At 34.7% G+C, this 20,046-nt stretch overlaps 1 protein-coding gene across 2 annotated transcripts in view; it reads right to left on the bottom strand.

Annotated features, from left to right (window-relative positions):
* Positions 1 to 20,046, bottom strand: part of GOSR1 (golgi SNAP receptor complex member 1) — a 55,325-nt gene that overhangs the window by 24,802 nt on the left and 10,477 nt on the right. For both annotated transcript variants that reach the window (XM_032322341.1, XM_032322340.1), the window contains exons 5-6: positions 18,830 to 18,921; positions 15,269 to 15,343 (exon numbers count right to left, since the gene is read on the bottom strand). In XM_032322341.1, coding sequence (XP_032178232.1) covers positions 15,269 to 15,343; positions 18,830 to 18,921 — 167 coding nt within the window. The remainder of the gene's footprint in view (positions 1 to 15,268; positions 15,344 to 18,829; positions 18,922 to 20,046) is intronic.

Consider the following 20,046-nt stretch of genomic DNA (forward strand, 5'->3'; position numbering starts at 1 on the left):
TATATATATATATCCTTTTGTAAACGATGTAATTTATTTATGGAAACAGAGACAGACAGCACAAGCAGGGGAGGAGCAGGGGAGGAAGCATAGGGAGAAGAAGGGGGAAGGAGAAAAAAATCTCAAGCAGGCTCTGTGCTCTGGCTGGAGTCTGACTTGGGGCTAATCTCACAACCTGAGATCATAACCTGAGCCAAAACCAAGAGTCGGACATTCAACCAATTGAGTTACCCAGATGCCCTTATCTCTCTCCCTCTCTTAAAACATGTTAATGCCTACTTCTTTTTGAAATTTTATTTACTTATTTGACAGAGAGAGAGTTCACAAGCAGGCAGAGAGGCAGACAGAGAGAGGGGAGTGGGGGAAGCAGGCTCCCTGCTGAGCAGAGAGCCCGATGCGGGGCTTGATCCCAGGACCCTGAGACCATGACCTGAGCCGAAGGCAGAGGCTTTAACCCACTGAGCCACCCAGGCGCCCCTCTCTGCCTACTTCTGGTCTCTTTGTCAAATAAATTAAAAATTTTTAAAAAATTATTAAATTTAAAAAAAAAACATGTTAATGGGGCATTTGGGTGGCTCAGTCATTAAGCGTCTGCCTTCAGCTCAGGTCATGATCCCAGGGTCCTGGGATAGAGCCCTACGTCAGGCTTCCTGCTCTGCAAGGAGCCTGCTTCTCCCTCTCTCACTCCCACTGCTTGTGTGCCCTCTCTTGCTGTGTCTCCCTGTCAAATGAAAAAAAATCTTAAAAAAAAATTTTTTTAAATGGCAATTAAGCTGCAATAGGTTACAAAAAGCTGTTTTAGTGCTAACAGATAGTTATTTCACAAATAACATCTGGGAAATACACAAAAACAAAGATGAAAGTATAAATTATTTGTGATCCCTATTCAATTAATAAGGTGGCTTACTTCCTTCTAGTCTGGGTAGATCAAGAATATCTTTACTTGCTTTTTTTATGGTTTATTTGGCATAGAAATTTTGTTTTGTAATTGTCTGAAGGTACCTAAGGACAAAAGTAAAGCATCTGACAGACTCAAAATTCTAATTTAGGAAGGAAAAGTAGTAAAGCTAGATTTTAGCAGTGAGTTCTTGGAAAGTCACTTTTTCCATTTTTTAAAACTTAGGAGGCTTATTTTTTAGAAGAGTTTTAGGTTTATGGAAATAGTCAGCAGAAAGTATAGAGTTCCCATATACCCATTTCCCCCATCTATTATTAACATCTTTTAGTGTGTGGTACATTTATTGTAACTGATGAACCAATATTGATAATTACTAAATAAAATCCATAGTTTACATTAGGGTTCACTCTGTGTTATACAGTTCTACAGGTTTTAACAAATGCATAATGTCATGTGTCCACCATTATAGTGTCATACAGAATAGTGTCACTGTCCTGAATCTCCCGTGTGTTCCACCTACTTACTCTTCTTCCTCCTCTTCCCACTCTGAACCCCTGGCAACAGCTAATCTTTCTACTGTCTATGGTTTTGCCTTTTATCATATAGCTGGAATTATACAGTATGCAAGCTTTTCAGACTGGCTTCTTTCTAGTATTTAAGGCTCCTCCATGTCTTTGGGGGCGTGCTAGCTTACTACCTATACCACTTAATAAGATTCCATTGTATGGATGTGCTGTACTTTATCTGTTCATTTACTGAAGAGCATCTTGGTTGCTTCTAAGTTCTGGCAATTATGAGTAAAGGTTCTATAAACATTTGTGTGCAGGTTTTTGTCTGGACACAAGTTTTCAATTCATTTAGATAAATACCTAGGAGAGTGACTGCTGGATCCTATGGTAAGACTATATTTTGTGTTTTAAGGAAGCTGCTAACCTGGCTTCCAAAGTGGCTATACCATTTTGTATTCCCACCAGCAATGAGTGAGAGTACCTACTGCTCCACATTCTTGCCAAAATCTGGTGCTGTGTTTTGGATTTTAGTCATTCTAATAGGTATCTAGTGGTATCTAGTGGTTTAAATTTGTAATTTCTTAATGACATGATGTTGAACATTTTTTCATATGCTTATCTGCCATCTGCTTATTTTCTCTGATGAGCTGTCAATCTTTTGCCTACTTTTTAATTGTAGAGTTTTAAGAGTCCTTTGTATATTTTAGGCAACAGTACATCAGATATGTGCTTTGCAAATATTTTCTTTGAGTCTGTGGCTTGTTTTTTCATTTTCTTGACTATCTTTGGCAGGGCAAAGCAGAGGTGTTCAATTTCAATCAAATCCATCTTACCAGTTTTTTTTCTTATAGACGGGTGTTTTTGGTGTTGCATCTAAAAACTCACTGCCAAACCCAACATCACCTACATTTTCTCCAACATTATAGAGTTCTCTATTTTACATTTAGGTCTAGGATCTGTTGAGTTATTCTGGGGAAATATGAAAGGTCAGTGTCTATATAGATAGACATATATGGCATATGGATATCCAGTTGTTCTAGCACCTTTTTAAAAAACTCTTTTCTCCATTCAACTGCTTTTGTTCCTCTGTCAAATAATCAGTTATGTTTGTGTACATCAATAGAAAGTTCAAACTTTCTATTCTGTTCCATTGATGGATTTATTTTTTCACCAATACCACACTATCTTGATTACATACAACATATAATATATATACGACAGGAAATCAAGAATAAACAGAGAGATTTTTGTTTCTCTTTTTCCTTCCTCAAAGCATTTTAACCAAACATTTTCATGCAAAAAAAAATTTTTTAAATGTCAACAAATTTGTTCAACTATAGCAGAAGCAGAAAGCTTAAGAAAGAATGTGGGGATGGCAGTTTCCATTGTCTGTTATTTAGGTAAATGGTTTAAGAAGACTGAAAATCCAAAAAAACTACCTGAGTCACATAGAATCTATGAAATAGCAAAGCACTTGCCCCCAAAAAGAAGCATTTTCCAATGTTTCTGAAGCCTCTAAGAAAAACTCCTCATGTACTGATATATGCTAATCTGCTTATATAAATAAAAATTGAACTACATTTTTCATTTTATGTATTTTTCTCTCCCACTTACTTATAACTCCCAAAACAGTTCATAAATATAATCACAGAAATTCATTAATACTAGCAATCATGACATTTAAGAAACTACAAAGAAAATGGCTAGAGTTGCTCTCTCTTAGATCCTAGGACCTGTAGGCTTCAGGTGCTTGGCTGTATGAACTCACTACAGAAAGTTTTCATAAGGCTCAAAAGAGATAATGTAAATAGAAGTATCTTGCAAACTGTATAAGCCTACACATACATGATTGATACAGATCAAGCACTTTCATGTCTTAAGTCTTTCTCTTGCCCTGGAATCCCTTTACCTGATTCTCAACATAAATTGCTTATTTTAAAGTCCAACTCAAAAGTTAAATCCTTAGTGAAGCTTTTCCCATCATCATCCACCCAGGCAGAACTACTACTTCTTTATACTATATATTATGCTTTCCTTGTTCTTTGTTCTTTATCAATTCATTCAAGGATAAACAAGCATTTAAGATATATCAGACACTGTACTACGCAGTAGAGGAAAAAAATCTTAAATTTGTAAAGCTTACTAAGTTTTTTTCATATATGTTATCTCATTTAATAATTTAAAAATATTATACTTTGGGGCATCTGGGTGGCTCAGTGGGTTAAAGCCTCTGCCTTCAGCTCAGGTCATGATCCCAGGGTCCTGGAATCGAGCCCCACATCAGGCTCTCTGCTCCGCAGGGAGCCTGCTTCCTCCTCTCTCTCTGCCTGCCTCTCTGCGTACTTGTGATCTCTGTCTGTCAAGTAAATAAATAAATTCTTTAAAAAATATATTATACTTTACAAAATACCATAATCACGTTTATTATTTCTCTAACCAGAATGAATTCCCAAGGAGTAAAGCCAGAGTCTAATTCATCTTTGACTCCCTGGAGTCTAGCATAGTACCTAGCACACAGGAGACACTCATTAAATGAATGAGTAAATGAGTAACAGATATGTGTCAGATTAATAAAATATCAATCAGGGTTAACAGAGTTAATTTATAAATTTCCATGGGGGGCAGAAAGGAATATATATGTCACATTGTGCAAATACGTATCTGGAGAGAGAAAGTTCCTCACTATAGAAGAGCATCTCCAGGGGCGCCTGGGTGGCTGGCTCAGTGGGTTAAGCCTCTGCCTTTGGCTCGGGTCATGATCCCAGGGGCCTGGGATCGAGTCCCGCATGGGGCTCTCTGCTCAGCGGGGAGCCTGCTTCTCCTCATCTCTCTCTCTGTCTGTCTCTCTGCCTATTTGTGATCTCTCTCTCTGTCAAATAAATAAATAAAATCTTTAAAAAAAAAAAAAAAAAAGAAGAGCATCTCCAACTCAAGTTTTATTGTATAACAAAGCGACATACCAAATGAAGATAGATTTGCTTTCAATATGCTCCAGGTGAAGAAAAATGAAGGAAAAAATGAGCTCCAAACTAGAGGGGTGCCCGGGTGGCTCAATGGGTTGAGCGTCTGCTTCAGCTCAGGTCATGAACCCTGCGTCTGCCTCCCTGATCAGCAGAGAGCCTGCTTCTCCCTCTCCCTCTGATTGTTGCTCCCCTGATGGTGCTCTCTCTCTCCTTCTTTCTCTAATAAATAAATAAAATCATTAAAAAAAAAAAAAGCTCCAAACTAGATTATTTTGCCTTGTAAATCTGTATATTGCCACATGACTATAAACATAAGAAAAGTATTATTCAGGGTTCTATTAATTTGCTTTGTCATCTATTTCCATATGGCAGACAACTGCACCACCTGGGACAAATGGGGCTTTCACAGGTTATGTTAAAATTTCCCATGAATGAGGGCTGCCTGGGTGGCTCAGTGAGTTAAGCCTCTGCCTTCAGCTCAGGTCATGATCTCAGGGCCCTGGGATCAAGTCCCGCATCGGGCTCTCTGCTGGGCAGGTAGCCTGCTTTCTCCTCTCTCTCTCTCTTTCTCTCTCTGCTTGCCTCTCTGCCTACTTGTGATCTCTCTCTGTCAAATAAATAAAATCTTTAAAAAAAAAAATTTCCCATGAATGAAATGATAGATAACAAAGTGAAATAATCAAATGCTACCAGTCCTCGTATGTTAAAAATTTAACTCTATTATACAAAAGACCCCTAAGATAGGTAAGGGATATATCTCCAGATCTTTGCATAGTCCCATATTTATGGTTACTACTGATACATGTAGCATCCTCCATAAGCTTCCCATTCTTCTACTCAGGAGCACCACTTTTTGTAGGATCATTTCACTAGGATTACCTTTATAATGGTGTTTTCTGTATATGTATGTGTATGTATAAATTATTTCAGGCAGTTACCAAGTAAATAACCACAAGCAGCAAATATGAACACAGAAGTGAAGATGAAGTGTAAATGTAGGTCATACATAGTTAGCAAAGTGACTTCCTCAACACCAGCTCCTTAGGTCATAACATTCAAGTTTGTATCTCGACAAAACCTCATGAACCTTTAGGTTTCATAAGTAGTTGAGAAACCTAATGTCAAATCCTGAATGACAGAAGTTTATTATCCCACTCACAGATGTTATAATAAATACCATTATTTAACTGGAGTCATATGCTATTTATTAAACTATAAATGAATACAGGATTACACCAAAAACTTTTGGGATAAACCCACTCCTTGTAAAAGTCACTAAATTATGGTGATCGTACGTCTCATACTTTTCAAATATGGTCATGGTCCATTAATAAAATTAGAATTTAATTTCACAAGGACTATCCCAGCATCAAAAGTATTTCAAATTATGTTTAAGACATGTAAATTGATAGTGCATATAAAAAGTTTTCTTCTTTAGTATTTGCTTTTCTTACTCCTAAAACCCTCATTATGTTCTGCTTTAAACAGACATGCCTCACAGTTTACAAAGCTTTTTTACACGCATTATCTTAGCAACTCTATGATGTAGAATCCATTAAGAATAGGTTCAGAGAAGCAGTACAGTATTGCAGAAGCAACACAATCAGAGGACCTGGGGTTCCATCTTGGCTTTTACTAGCTGTGGGACCTCGGAGAAATCTGGCTAAAATCATGAAAACAAAAAAAAGTAAAACCAGTACTACTGTTTTTAAAAAGCCTATGTAAAATAGTTCACCTACCACAACTTTGAATCACCTAACCTAAATGATAAGCCTGGTGAATTAAAAAAATTCAAAATACCAATAGTTTAAACATAGGCTAAAAGAGAAAGGTCATGAGAAAAATTGTCAGCAGAGAAGAGGTAAGTCTCTGACAATATAATAATTCTGCTCCCTGACATATTTATACCTAATTGTACAACTACAACATAAGATACGTGTGCCATCTCAGAGAATAACAATCATATCTGCTGAAGTCAATGGAATGAAAACAAAATAAATTCTCAATACTGTAACTGATCCCATTTATTTAAGTAAAATTTGCTTTACACACAGTCCTATATTTGAAAAGTTACGTGAAACAAATTCTTCAGATTTTTTAAAGTGCTTTCAACTTTGTAAAATGTCTTAACTCTTAAGTCATTCTTCCCCCAAATCATGTAACATAAGGAAACAGCTACAGTCCCATCACAAAAAACCAAAACACCCAAAACAGACACAGAGAGGCCAGGTCACCTGCTTTTAAGAGAAATGTAAAGCAGATGGTCCTTCAAATGGCAGAGCATTAAACATGCTGAATCCCCAATACAAGAGAAGTAAAATTGTAAAGAAGCAAGTCACAGGAAAGGCAGTATGATGTGGGACAAATATGGAAATAAGTAAGGAAATGTGGGTTTAATATATTATTGAATATTTATGAAAGCTTGGGCTACGTCCTTTCTGAATCTTGTTTCCTATCCATAAATAAGAGAGATGCTTGCCAAAGACTGTTAGTATGTACCATAGATTTTGATTTTTAATAATTCATCACATTAATAATATCCTCTTTAGTTCTCAAAATCAGATTTCATATATATATATAGCATCTAGACCGATACCATATACACAGTATGTATTCATTAAGTATTTCGGGAATAGGTAAATGAATGAAATAGGTGTCCTACATTTACATGTATATGAAACCAAAATTAATACCTTCTGTTTATATCCATTCAGTTATACAAGAAATAAATATTAAGTGTCTATCATGTAACAGGAACTAGGCACACAACACCTCCAAGAACTAGACAGACTAACCAGGTCCCCTCCTCTTATGAAACCTACATTTAAGGAGAGTCAAATAATAATAAAAAAATAAAAATTATTATAAATAACGAATTATTATAAATTCTCACAAATGCTATGAAAGAAGCAAAAAAAACTTTTTTAAATAATAAAAAAGGAGGGTCTATTTTATTTATTTTTTAACAGAGAGTACACACTGTGCACACAAACAGGGAGGGGTGCGGGAGACAGAGGGAGAGGGACTAGCAGGCTCCCTGCTGAGCAGGGCACCAGATGAGGGGCTTGATCCCAGGATCATGACCTAAGCCAAAAGCAGATACTTAATCAAATGAGCTACCCAGGCCCCCTGGGAAGGTCTATTTTAGATAAGACAATTAGGAAGTCCTTTTGGAAGAGGTGACAGGTGAGCTGAGACTATAAAGATGTCAATGAATAAGCCATATGAAAAGCTAAGAAAAGAGTATTTTAAGCAGATAGAAAGAAATATAAGTACAAAGAGGATGAGAAGGGAAAAGGCTTAATATCCTTTGGGAAGGAAATTAAGAGAGGCCAGTATAGCTGGTGCCTAATAAGTAAAGGGAAAGAGTGATAGAGAGGAAGGGATGGAGATGAAGTTGGGAGATTTAGGCAGTCTGTTGATCATGAAAGGCCCCACAGGCCCATTAAAAACTTTTAAATTTATTAATGGGGGAGCAGAATGGAAAATTGAAGTAAAAGTCCACCTCAATAATATCGCTAGGAATAAACCCAACTATTTCTATGTTTATGGCTTGGAATACAGAATACAGAAGAGAGTATAGTAAACCCAGTGGAAGCGATTAAGTTGGTTGATAACTTCTCTGGAGCCCTGTATATGCCACATTCTCTTCTGATAATAGACTTTCTGAGTCACAGGGATGGATCTGTGACCAGCTGAGCCCATCAGAGTAACCCTCCCAACCCCCAACACACCCAGCCCAGGGATAAGTCCAGAGCCATAGCCTTGTAGCTCCAAAAGAAAATGCATTTTTAATTTAAAAACCTTGCCACAAAGAAAACTCCAGGATGAGATAGATTCACTAGTAAATTTCATCAAACATTTAAGGAAGGAATGACACTAAGCCTGTACAAATTCTTTCAGCAGACAGTAAAAGGGACATTTCCCAACTCATTCAATGGCCAAAGACATCTCGAGAAAAGAAAACTAAAGATATTCTTCACAAGCATAATACAAAAATCCTCAACAGAATAAATCCAGCAATATATCAAAAGGATAATAAATATATCATGACAAAGTGGGGTTTATTCTAGGAATCAAATTTGCTTTAATGTTTGAAAATAATCAATGTAATTCACCATATTACAGCAATGAAGGAAAAAAAGTGATCACTTTAATAGATCCAAAACAAGACATGAAAAAGTTCAACCCTATCCATGACAAAAACTTTAAGCAAGAGAGAGCCTAAAAGCAGTAACATTTCAGTGGCAATAAGCACAATTAGCACCCATTCTCTGAGCAATGAGCTGAACCATTCTCCCAAAACAGGGAATAATGCTGCTTGGAGAAGTGGTTAATTCCAGGGCTGAGGCACAGAAAATACAAGAGCCATGAAAACTGTGTGGTAAAGAACTGCAAAGAAAGTGACCAAAAAAAGAAAGGGCATGTCAAATGACAGAAGCTAAGGGAAGGCGCTCCTACTGGCCAAAGTCGGAAAAATGTGAACAATAAAATAATGCTAGTATTGGATTATAACCCAAAGTATAAAATATTCATGAGTCTACACTGATAGATAATTAAATAAAATAAATGATGGAGAAGAGGCCTCAGAGAATCTCAACTATTAAATGTACAAGGACCGATGTATAGAAAATCGCCAGTAGGAAAACCCAGGAATACCTGGAGAAGCAAGATTCACTAGGGAATACTAAAATCAGTGGAAAAAGTTTGCAGAGAAACAGGTATTTGCAGTTTCAAAGCATCTTCCCCCATATTCATTAATTACAAAGGGAAACAATTTTAGAGCCGAGAAATGTGACAAACACCACTTTAAGCAAACTAGATTAACATTATCATTAAGACATACTGACATGATATACACCTGATATGATGCTCCAAGAAGGGCCCAACATCACCCGATGGTATTCATGCCAAAACTGCATAAAGTCAGGATCAAAACAGTTTAAGAGAAGTGGTTATTTTTGTAGAATGTCCCTTAACTTGGGTTTGTCTGACACTTTCTCTTGACAAATTAAGGTAAGGCAATTTTGTCACAGATCTCAGGAGACTAAGGAGACATGATTAAATGCAACATAGGAGCCTGATCTAAATCCTGTAACATAAAAAGAACATTAGTGGAAGACCTAGTAAATAAAGTCTGTAGTTTAGTTAATATTTTTGTTTAGTTAATATTATTGTTAATATTTAGTTAATATTATTAATAATATTATTGTATGATAATTTGCTGGATTTGATAGTTGTAATAAGGTTCTATAAAACATTAACATTAGGAAAACTGGTTGAAGGGTATACAAAAATTCCCTGTACTATTTGTGTAATTCCTCTAAAGCTAAAATTATTTCAAAATAAAAAGCTAAAAAACCCAATCACCAAAAAAGCAACTCTTGGTAAAACAGGAAGAAAGGGTTCTTCCTCAATCTGATTAAGGGCATGTAAAAAACCTGTCAATATTGAACGATAAAGTCTCCTTAAGTACAAAACAGGGTGAAAATATTTGCACTAACTGCCTCTATCCAGCATTGTCCTGGAAGTTTTACCCAGTGCAATGAGGAAAGGGATAAAAGGAAAACAGATCAGAAAGGGAGAAATAAACTACATTCTTAGGTAATAACATATACATGGAAAATCCCAAAAGATTTACCAAGAAATTACTATACAATAAGTAAATTTAGTAAGGTCATAGGATGACATTATATATAATAATCAATTATTTTCCATACTAGACAAAATAATTGAAAAATTAAAATTTTTAAATTCCATTTATAATCACATCCCTAAAGAGGAAATATTTAAAGATAAATTCAACATAATTTGTGTAAGGCCTGCATGGTGAAAACCATAATGTGTTACAAGAAGTAAAGGGAGACCTAAATAAATAGAAAAACATATCATGTTCCTAAGTTGGAAGATTTGCTATTGTTAACATGGCAATTCTCCCCATATGGTTCTAGAGATTCAATGTAATCCTATTTAAAACGCCAGGAGGTTTTTTGTTTTTTTTTTTTTACAAGCTAGTTATAAAATTTATATGGCAATGCAAAGGACGTGGAAGAGCTGAACAATTCTGAAAATACAAAACAAAGTTAGAAGACCTGCATTACCTCATTTCAAGACTTAAAATAAAGCTACAGTAATCAGAACAGTTAAGCTATTGGCATAAGGATGGACCTATGCAGGTCAACGGAACAGAATAGGGTTCAGAAATAAATCTTTTCTCAACAAAAGGTGCCAACATAATTCAGTGGGGGAAGGAGTGTCTTTTCAACAAACAGTGCTGAAACAACACAATATCCATGTGATAAATGAACGGATCCCTTCACGCAATTAGACATAAAAATGAAGTAAAAATACTAAGACTGTAAAACTTCTGTTAGAAGACAAAGGGCAAAATATTTGCAAACTTAGGTCAAGATTTCTTACACTGAAAATAAATGAACCATAAAAGAAAAACTTCATAAAATGTAAAACATCTGCTCTTTTGGAAGTCACCATAATGAAAATGAAAAGGTAAGTCACAGCTTTAAAGAACATATTTGCAAAACCTCTAACAAAGAATTTGTATTCAGGATACAAAAAGATCTTTTAAAACTCAATAATTGAGTAAGAAAAACAAAACTAAACAAAACTCAACCGTAAAAAGACAAATAAACCAATTGAAAAAAGGGCAAAATATATGAACAGACATTTCACTAAAGATAAATAAATGGCTGATAAGCACTTGAAAGGATGCTTATCATTGGTCAGCAGAGAAGTGCAAATTCAAACCACAATGAGATACAATTACATACTTACTAGACTAGCTAAAACAGAAGAAATGACAGTATCAAATGCTGCCAAGGATTTAAAGCAACTGAAACTCTCAATATGGGATTGTCAGGAATGTAAAAATGATAAAACCACTTAAAAACATCTGACAGTTTCCTATAAAATGAAACAAATTTACACCTGCCATTAGAACCCAACAATACAACTCCTAGGTAATTACTCAAGAGAAATGAAAACATAGAGCCAGATGAAATTTTGTCTATGAACTAGCTTTCTTGGTAATAGCCCAAAACTAAAACATTAACCTAAATATCCACCAATGGGTGAATATATAAACATACTGAGGTATATCATACAACAGCAATATACTCAGTGACAGAAAGGAACTGACTACTGAAACACAAAGCAAAAACAAACAGATGAATCTTAGCAACCCTATCCTAAGTGAAAGAAGTAGACATTGTATGAATTCATTTATATGAAATTCTGTAAAAGGTAATCTACAATGGCAGAAAGCAGGTGAGCAGTTGCCTGGGATTGGGGGCAAGAATCAATTACATAAAGCATAAAACTTTCTTGGGGTGATAGCAATGTTCTGTATTTTAACTATAATGGGCAATTAAACGAGTGTGTGTGTGTGTGTGCGCATGTTGCGCGCGCCCACGCGTGCATGTATACGTATATATACATGTTTGTTATAACCACACCCTTTAAAAGTAAAGAATGAGAGATGGGTCACAAATGTAAAACTTCCTTAAGGAAAAAAAAAAAGAACTTTAAAGTAGAAAACTAATTCAGATACTTCTTTCAAAAAGGAATATATAAAAGAACAATGAAAGAGAATGGTTAAATAAAGGAAGAAAGAGAAATTAATCTAAATAGCAAGCAGAGAGTTCAGAGAAATGCAGCTACACTATAGCCCAGTAAAAAACAAATAGCTGCAAGCTTGACACTAATTCAAAGTCAGCCATCTTCCTCTGACTTATGTATTGAAAACAAACTCAGAGAAAGACGAGTCAAAATGAAAGCTACCTTATCCACAGAAAGAGAAATTACTGCCCTTCAGAAAATAGTTAGCAAGCTAACAACATTAACTTTTTTTTTTTTTTTTTAAGATTTAGTTATTTATTTGACAGAGAGAGACTCAGCAAGAGTAGGAATACAGGCCGGGGGAGTGGGAGAGGGAGAAGCATGCTTCCTGCTGAGCCTGATGCAAGCAGGGCTTGATCCCAGGACCCTGGGATTATTACCCAAGCAGAAGGCAGACACTTAACAATTGAGCAACCCAGGCGCCCTGCAACATTAAGTTTAAAGACAAAAAGTATTAACGGGAACTGGTAAAAACAATTACAAAGTTAGGCTTTTGTTTTCTTTTTACAGTTTGGCATTCATTTATAAAAACTGTTTTATTCTTCCTCAAGGCAAAAATATGTACTTTTGAAACAAGCTGTAGAAATTTACATTATCATATAAAATGTTAAAATTCTTTTTAAAAAATCAGATAAAAAATCAATGCAATGTACAAAATCACGTTTGTTACCTCAGTAATTGGGTATTAAAAACTTTTATCCATGAAAGACCAAAATAAAAATTACCCTAGCAGCAAATCTGGCCTACTAATTACAAATGAACTATATAATCTATAATCACTATAGGTTTCTATAATCACTTTTAGGTTAATTTAGCTACTACTACTTTATGCTTCTTTTGCTTAGCTATTTAACCTATGTTTTCTCTAATGAAAATATATTCCTTATATTAAAAAAAAATCTATTACTGGAGAATTTTTACCTATCTTGGCATAAACTTTAAAAAAATCAAAATATCAGTGCTACTGAGGGCACTGGGGAATGTTTATACATATGCCACAAATGGGACTCCAGCAAACCTTTAGAGGGAAATTTGATAATAACATATCAAAAGATTTACAAATGAATATATTCCAATTCTAGGAACTTATCATAAGGAAATAATTATGGATATTTGTAAAGACTTCAATATGTATAAAAGTAAAAACTGAATGTAATCCAAAAGGCCAACATTATGGAAATGGTTGTTACACCATGGATTATCTGTATTATGAAACAGATAAAAAAGAACAAATAAATTATCAAATAACATGCAAAAGACTCCCAATCTACTGATGAGTAAAAAATGGTTACAGAATCTGTTCTTACAAGTGATTTCAATGGTCTCTTTTGTGTTATCCATACTTTCTAAATTGAGTGCTTTATTATAATGAGCACTTATAGTTTTTGTATGGAAAAAGTTCTGAAAAGATCTTGCCAATTCTTCCCCAAAGCACTTAGCCAATGACATAGGGATGACATTGAAAAAAAACAGAAAAAGTTTTCCATATTATTTGTATACATATCATCCATCATTTTATTTTATTACCTAACAAATATTCATAATTTACACATAAAAGATTGATTTTTCCAAACTGCATTTGGAAGCTATGTTCTAATACTGAGACCAATGACTAAACCCTTGTTTTCAGTCCTGACAACTTCCCTAATTCATCAGAAGCTCATATTCCATTCAATTCTTCCTGTCTCCGTTTCTCTCTGTATAGAATGAGCACATACAAACTTTTTCACAATACTGAAAGGAATATCATATATAAAACTGAGAAAAGTGGAAAATACCTTTTTGATTTCCAATATTCTCATTTTTATAACCCAAATTATCTGTTATATGCCCCTGAAGAGATGTATTTTTTCCCTGTAAAATGGACAATATAAAATTCCTGATGGGTTTTCTTTGAATTATTAAAACAAATACAAAACTGCAAATTTTCATACACAATTATAATAAGCAATATGTTTTAAAATACTAAACAAAGGATATTAACTTATATAATCACTCTGGTATACTCTTTGGCAACAAATTATTCTTGAGGTAATTCAACTACTGCATTTCTAATTTTTTAGTATCTTTTTAAGGCAACAGAGAAACACTGATGGAATCTAACCTTTATTTTGTGCTACTTGAGTATCTTATCCTTTAAATTTACTCTGTAACCAAAGAATGTATTAATATAGCTTTGGATGTAATGCAAAATTCTTTATTTTTTAAGTTTTTATCAAATAGAAAAAAACTACCAAAGCTCGTAGTAACAATAAACTAAACATACTTTAGGAAAGACTGCCCCCTTGTGCCAATCAATAACAGTCAACAGCTTAAGAAAGAACACTAAGAACTATATCTAACACGAGAGGAACCCAGGCTTCTATTTTTTAATTTTTTTAATTAAAAAAAAAATTTTTAGGAGCCCTCCTTTTTTTTCAAATAGTAAATTACATTTCATTTCATTTACAGAGACCTTGGGGCAAAAAGGTGGTGTCTGGAAAAAGGTTTTGATTTTTCCATGTTCTGATTACAACACCTTATATACCTAAAGTGATAATCTTTAAAGAAAAATAAATTGAACAGTACACTAAGCTCATACAGACATGACTAATTAATGATATTCATCAACAAATATCAATATAATTTGTAACATTTATTTATAATGGATACTAGCTGCTCAAGGCCTTAGAAGCTATAGAGGTAAGTGACTTTCTGACCCTTAAGTTCTAAAAGAAAATATTAAGAAACCAGGAGCTTGCAGAGAAAAACATACACAAATAAGGGATAGAATATGGTGGCTTGTTCTAAAACACATATATAGTTCATCCAAGTCTTTAGGAATTTTCTTCTCAATTCTCAGGACATAGCAATTTCTCTGGCTGGCCTATTACTCTTTATAAAGTTTCTCAGCTTATAAAAATGGTAACAGGCCATTCAAACATAAGTCATTATCAGCATCTTTACTACATAATCTACAGTAGTGAACAAATATATCAGAAGGATAGACTTGCTAAAGACATGAAACATTAAGGCAGTAAAAGATATAGTACAAGTAACAAGTGATGTGAATGTCAATTTTGGATGGTCGATAGCATAATATCTTTCCTAATTAACAGCTGAAACAGTTACAATTCCACTTCTACCAAACAGGGTCGTTAGAATTAAATAAGTTAGCACTGATAAAGCACTTGCTATAAAAAACACAAAATGTTTGTTATGTCAATAAAGGAATTAGTAAGTATGGGAAACTACACGGTATGTATATATACAATAATACCTACTTTCGAAGGTGATCATGTTCTTTCAAAAATAATTCAGTTCTTCTGTTGTTTACTCCAGACCCACTTTTATATGACCTAGAATAAAACAGAGAAAATGTAAGAACATTTCTGGCAGATACTGCAAAACAGAAGTAACTGACTCTAGTAATATCCAAAGCAGACAAACTGAGCCTCTCCATAATTTTGGATGAAGTTACAATGTTTGATCATTTTCATCTTCCAAAAATGACATACATAGTAAATAGATAAATAAAACTGCTTCTCTAATTTAGGGCTAGCTCTTTATTTTTTTTTCACCAGAATAATCCAATGTTTTAAACAAAAACATTACTTGTCTTTGTCTATTATTATTTTAGTCTATTATTATATCTTTATTTTTCCAAGTAGACATAAAAGTTTAAACTGATAACTACACAGCCCTTGGGATAGGAAACTACTGCCATGGAATGTTTTCCTTCACAGTGGTATATGTAGTCTATCAACTAGAGCCTGCAGAGTTAAAATGAAGCTTAAGACCTGCCAATTTTGACATACTTAAGGATTTCTGTCTTGGTCTGCAGTAAATTTTACACGAAAATGCTTTCTATCCTTACTATCAACACTTTCATGTTTCTACTCTTTACTCAAGGTAACAAGAACAAAAATTAAAAATTGAAGAAACTGCACATACACTAGAGTAAGACAAAAGAGGGTCATGCTGATAAAACTGAACTACTGGCTAAGAGTCAGTGCTCATTTGCAAAGCACAGAAGGAAAGAAAATCTCAGGTAGAGCAGCATGAGATAACAAGGACAAGCAGGACTCCCAAGATAGATGATATACCTTTTTTTTTTTTTTAATAAAAGATTTTTTATTTGACACAGAGAGAGAGAGAGATCACAAGCAGGCAAAGAGGCAGGCAGAGAGAGAGGGTGAATCAGGCTTCCCACTGAGCAGAGAGCCTGATGTGGGGTTCAATCCCAGGACCCCGATATCATGACCTGAGCCGAAGGCAGAGCTTAACCCACTGAGCCACCCAGGCACCCCAGATGATTTACTTTTATTAAGATATATATATATATATATATATATATATATATATATATTTTTTTTTTTTTTTTTTTTTTTTTTTTTTTTTTAGGGCTCCTGGGTGGCTTAGTGGGTTAAGCCTCTGCCTTTGGCTCAGGTCATGATCCCGGGGTCCTGGGATGGAATCCCATGTTAGGCTCTCTGCTCAGCAGGGAGCCTGCTTCCCCCTCTCTGACTGCCTGCCTCTGCCTGCTTGTGATCTCTCTCTGTCAAATAAATAAATAAAATGAAAAAAAAAAAAAAAGATTTTATTTTAAGCAATGGCCACATCCAACATGGGGCTTGACGTCACAACTCCAAGATCAAGAGTCATGCACTCCTCTGACTGAAGCAGGCAGGCATCCTGAAAACAGGTGATCTAGATTTAAATCTATACTCCCATCATTAACTAGTCAGTTAACCTTAGACAAATCTCATAATACCCAGTTTTATAAAATGGTACTAATAATTTCTATCTGTACCAAAAGATTATATGAAGCCCGAAAAGAGATAATACATGGAAAAGTAGTGTACAATTGCAAAGAACTTTAAAATGTTAGTTATTACTACTATATCTCATCTCACTAATCTTATTCTGCTTTGTATTATATTAATTTGAATATGTCTTACTCCCCTCTAGCACCTAGATTATAACGTTTTTTTTTCTTTTTTAAAGATTTTACTTATTTATTTGACAGAGAGAGATCACAAGTAGGCAGAGAGGCAGGTAGAGAGAGAGAGGGAAGCAGGCTCCCTGCTGAGCAGAGAGCCCAATGCAGGGCTCCATCCCAGAACTCTGGGATCATGACCCAAGCCGAAGGCTTAACCCACTGAGCCACCCAGGAGCCCTGTAGCACCTAGATTATAAACTCCTGTTGGGCTAAGTTGGTCTTTTCATTTCAAGCCTCTACTGTGCCTGATCTAGAGTCTTACTCATGGCTGTTAATCAGGAAATAGTTTAATGAATGGATGAAACCTGTTTCTTTTATGACTGTTTTTCAGAAAGCAAGTTATTACAGTGGACTATATTCTAACAATTCCCACAAATTTGGGGGTAACAAAATGCCAGTATAGGCTGTCCCCTATACTGGTGCTCAATGTATACCTGAAAATACATACATAAATAGTCTGCACAGATATTAAACAAAAGACTTACATGTTCCTGAGAACTAAAAATATTACAAAATATCTAATTATGGCAGAAATTTTTTTTAGTCCTTCATGTTTCACTAAGTACATAAGACTAAACATTAAATAAATAGAACAATAAAAACTAATTTACCAAGATAATTTTTGGGGGAAGGAACATAACTTTGATGGCTGGATAATCCTTGATTAGTTTTGAGCAAAAATTCTGAATGCAGTGAATATGAAATTATTTCTTTTGCAAAAGTCTTACTTTGTAACAAAATAAAAGTTTTCTAGGAAAATGTTTCAAGAGTACCCATGACACATATCAGTTTATGATAAGGTAATGTGTATCACAGCTATGTTTATGAAACACAGTAATTACTTATGAAACGTAAGTATCATACATTTATCATAATTGAGACAATGATAGGCATCATTAGATGGTCCAAAAATGAAAGTCTTCAGTTTTAATTAGATGCTCAATGGATTTAACTTATTGTGTTCAGTTGTAAAAAATGCTTTTTTTTTTAAAAGATTTTATTTATTTATTTGAAAGACAGAGAGAGAGAGAGAGAGAGGGAGTCGGGGAAGAAGAAGAGGGACAAGCTGACTCTGTGCTGAGCATGGAGCCCAACAGGAGCTCCAACCCACAACCCGAGACGTGACCTGAGCTGAAATCAAGAGTTGGACGCTCAAATGACTGAGCCACTCAGGTGTCCCATGAAAAAAAATTTAAATGTCCATATGAAACATCAGAATGCATTATTGAAGGTGAGGTAAACGGATGAAGAACAAATTTTTAAAATTATGGATTGAGATTAGCATAAAAACACTGAAGTTCTTAAATAATTTGACGTACGCTATTAAGTCTGAATAAGACCTGGAAAGCACGATATTTCAAATTCCAGAGAAATAAAGATTACTTTAAATATATTATATATATATATATGTGTTACCTAAAAAATTACTCCATATATATAAAACTGTTAAGAAAGAGGGTAGGGGGGTAGCTGGTAAATCAGAAAGAGAAACACAGAGAGCTTCAGTTATTGGCAATATCATTATTAAGGTGGGTGGTAGGAGATCAGAGAAAAACTCAGAAGATAGCATCTAAGCTGGATTCTGAATTAATACAGTAGAGTCAAGGCTGGCAGGAGCCAAAGATAAAATGAGGAGAAGCTAGAGAAGACCAGGAAAGTAGATTAGATTCAGCAATGTTTAAAGAACAGTGAAATGAGAATTAGAGAATTCTCTACAAAATTAAAATCAGAAACCCTGAAATCTAAATTATGGTTCTGCTACTCAATTTACAGTTAATCATAGATATGGTCTAAGTCTAAATATGAGTAAACATCCTACAAAATAACATAAAAGATAACTTACTCAATATCCTTTCGTACTGATCCCATGAGATTCTCCCTTTCCCGTATTGCCATAAAGTTTGCTTTGGTTTTATGGAATTCATGTGTATAATCCTGCAATAAATCAACATCCAATCTCAACATAAGCTCATGTTTTCCTCTTACTGAACGATTAGATATTGTCATCATATTATAAATTTCTGTCAGGAAAACTGCTATTTAAGAATCAAACAGTCAAGAAGTAAAAATAACTTTATAATCCCTTTCCCCAAGAGTGACCAGCTTCTTTCAAACGAAAACAATTCAGTGTTAGGGTCATAGACCACTAAATCACTATCCTTTGTATCTTCTAGTACTTTTGTCTTGTGGGACAGAATTATTAAAAAAAAAAATAAGATAAAATGATTCCAAATAGCCTAGGATAAAACTTGAGGGGATCTCTCTACTTATTAGTGTATACCCAATGGGGCTTATTTTCAAATTTCATCTTTTTGGAATTCCCACAGAAATTTAATTCCTAAACCAGTCAAAGGAAGAACAGAACCAAAAGAATTGTAAAGAAAAAAGTAATCTTCAAATATTTCCCTTTCTTTTTCTACTACCATACTTTTAAGAGATTAAGGAATATTCATTACTTTTTAAAATTCAGAGATGTGTATAGAGAAGATAAAAATCATAATCCCATCTCCCAGAAAGCCCTTACTGCCCCTTTAAACACGAAATATAAATGAACATGGAGAGAATACTAAAAGTGCACCAAAAGGGACAAAAACAAAAACCACCCTGCTCTACAGCTCATAACTCCCTTCACTTTCTTTTATTTTCTTTCAGGAACTGTGTTTCTGTATATACAAACTTCCTATTATTTCTTTGATTTATGCTAAAGAAATCAAACTACAGCTGATCCTTGAAAAACAGATCTGAAATGCAAAGGTCCACAAATATGTGGATTTTTCTTACAGTACAGTTCTGCAAATACATTTTCCTTATAATTTTTTTTTTAAGATTTTTTTATTTGACAGAGAGAGACACAGCAAGAGATGGAACACAAGCAGGGGGAGTGAGAAGGGGAGAAGCAGGCTTCCTGCTGAGCAGGGAGCCCAATGTGGGGCTCGATCCCAGGACCCTGAGATCATGACATGAGCCAAAGGCATACGCTTAAGGACTGAGCCACCCAGGCACCCTTCCTTGTAATTTTTAGGTAACATTTCTTTTCTCTACCTTATTTTATCGTAAGAA

This window comes from Mustela erminea, chromosome 18, assembly GCF_009829155.1.
Source record: "Mustela erminea isolate mMusErm1 chromosome 18, mMusErm1.Pri, whole genome shotgun sequence".
NCBI lineage: Eukaryota > Metazoa > Chordata > Mammalia > Carnivora > Mustelidae > Mustela > Mustela erminea.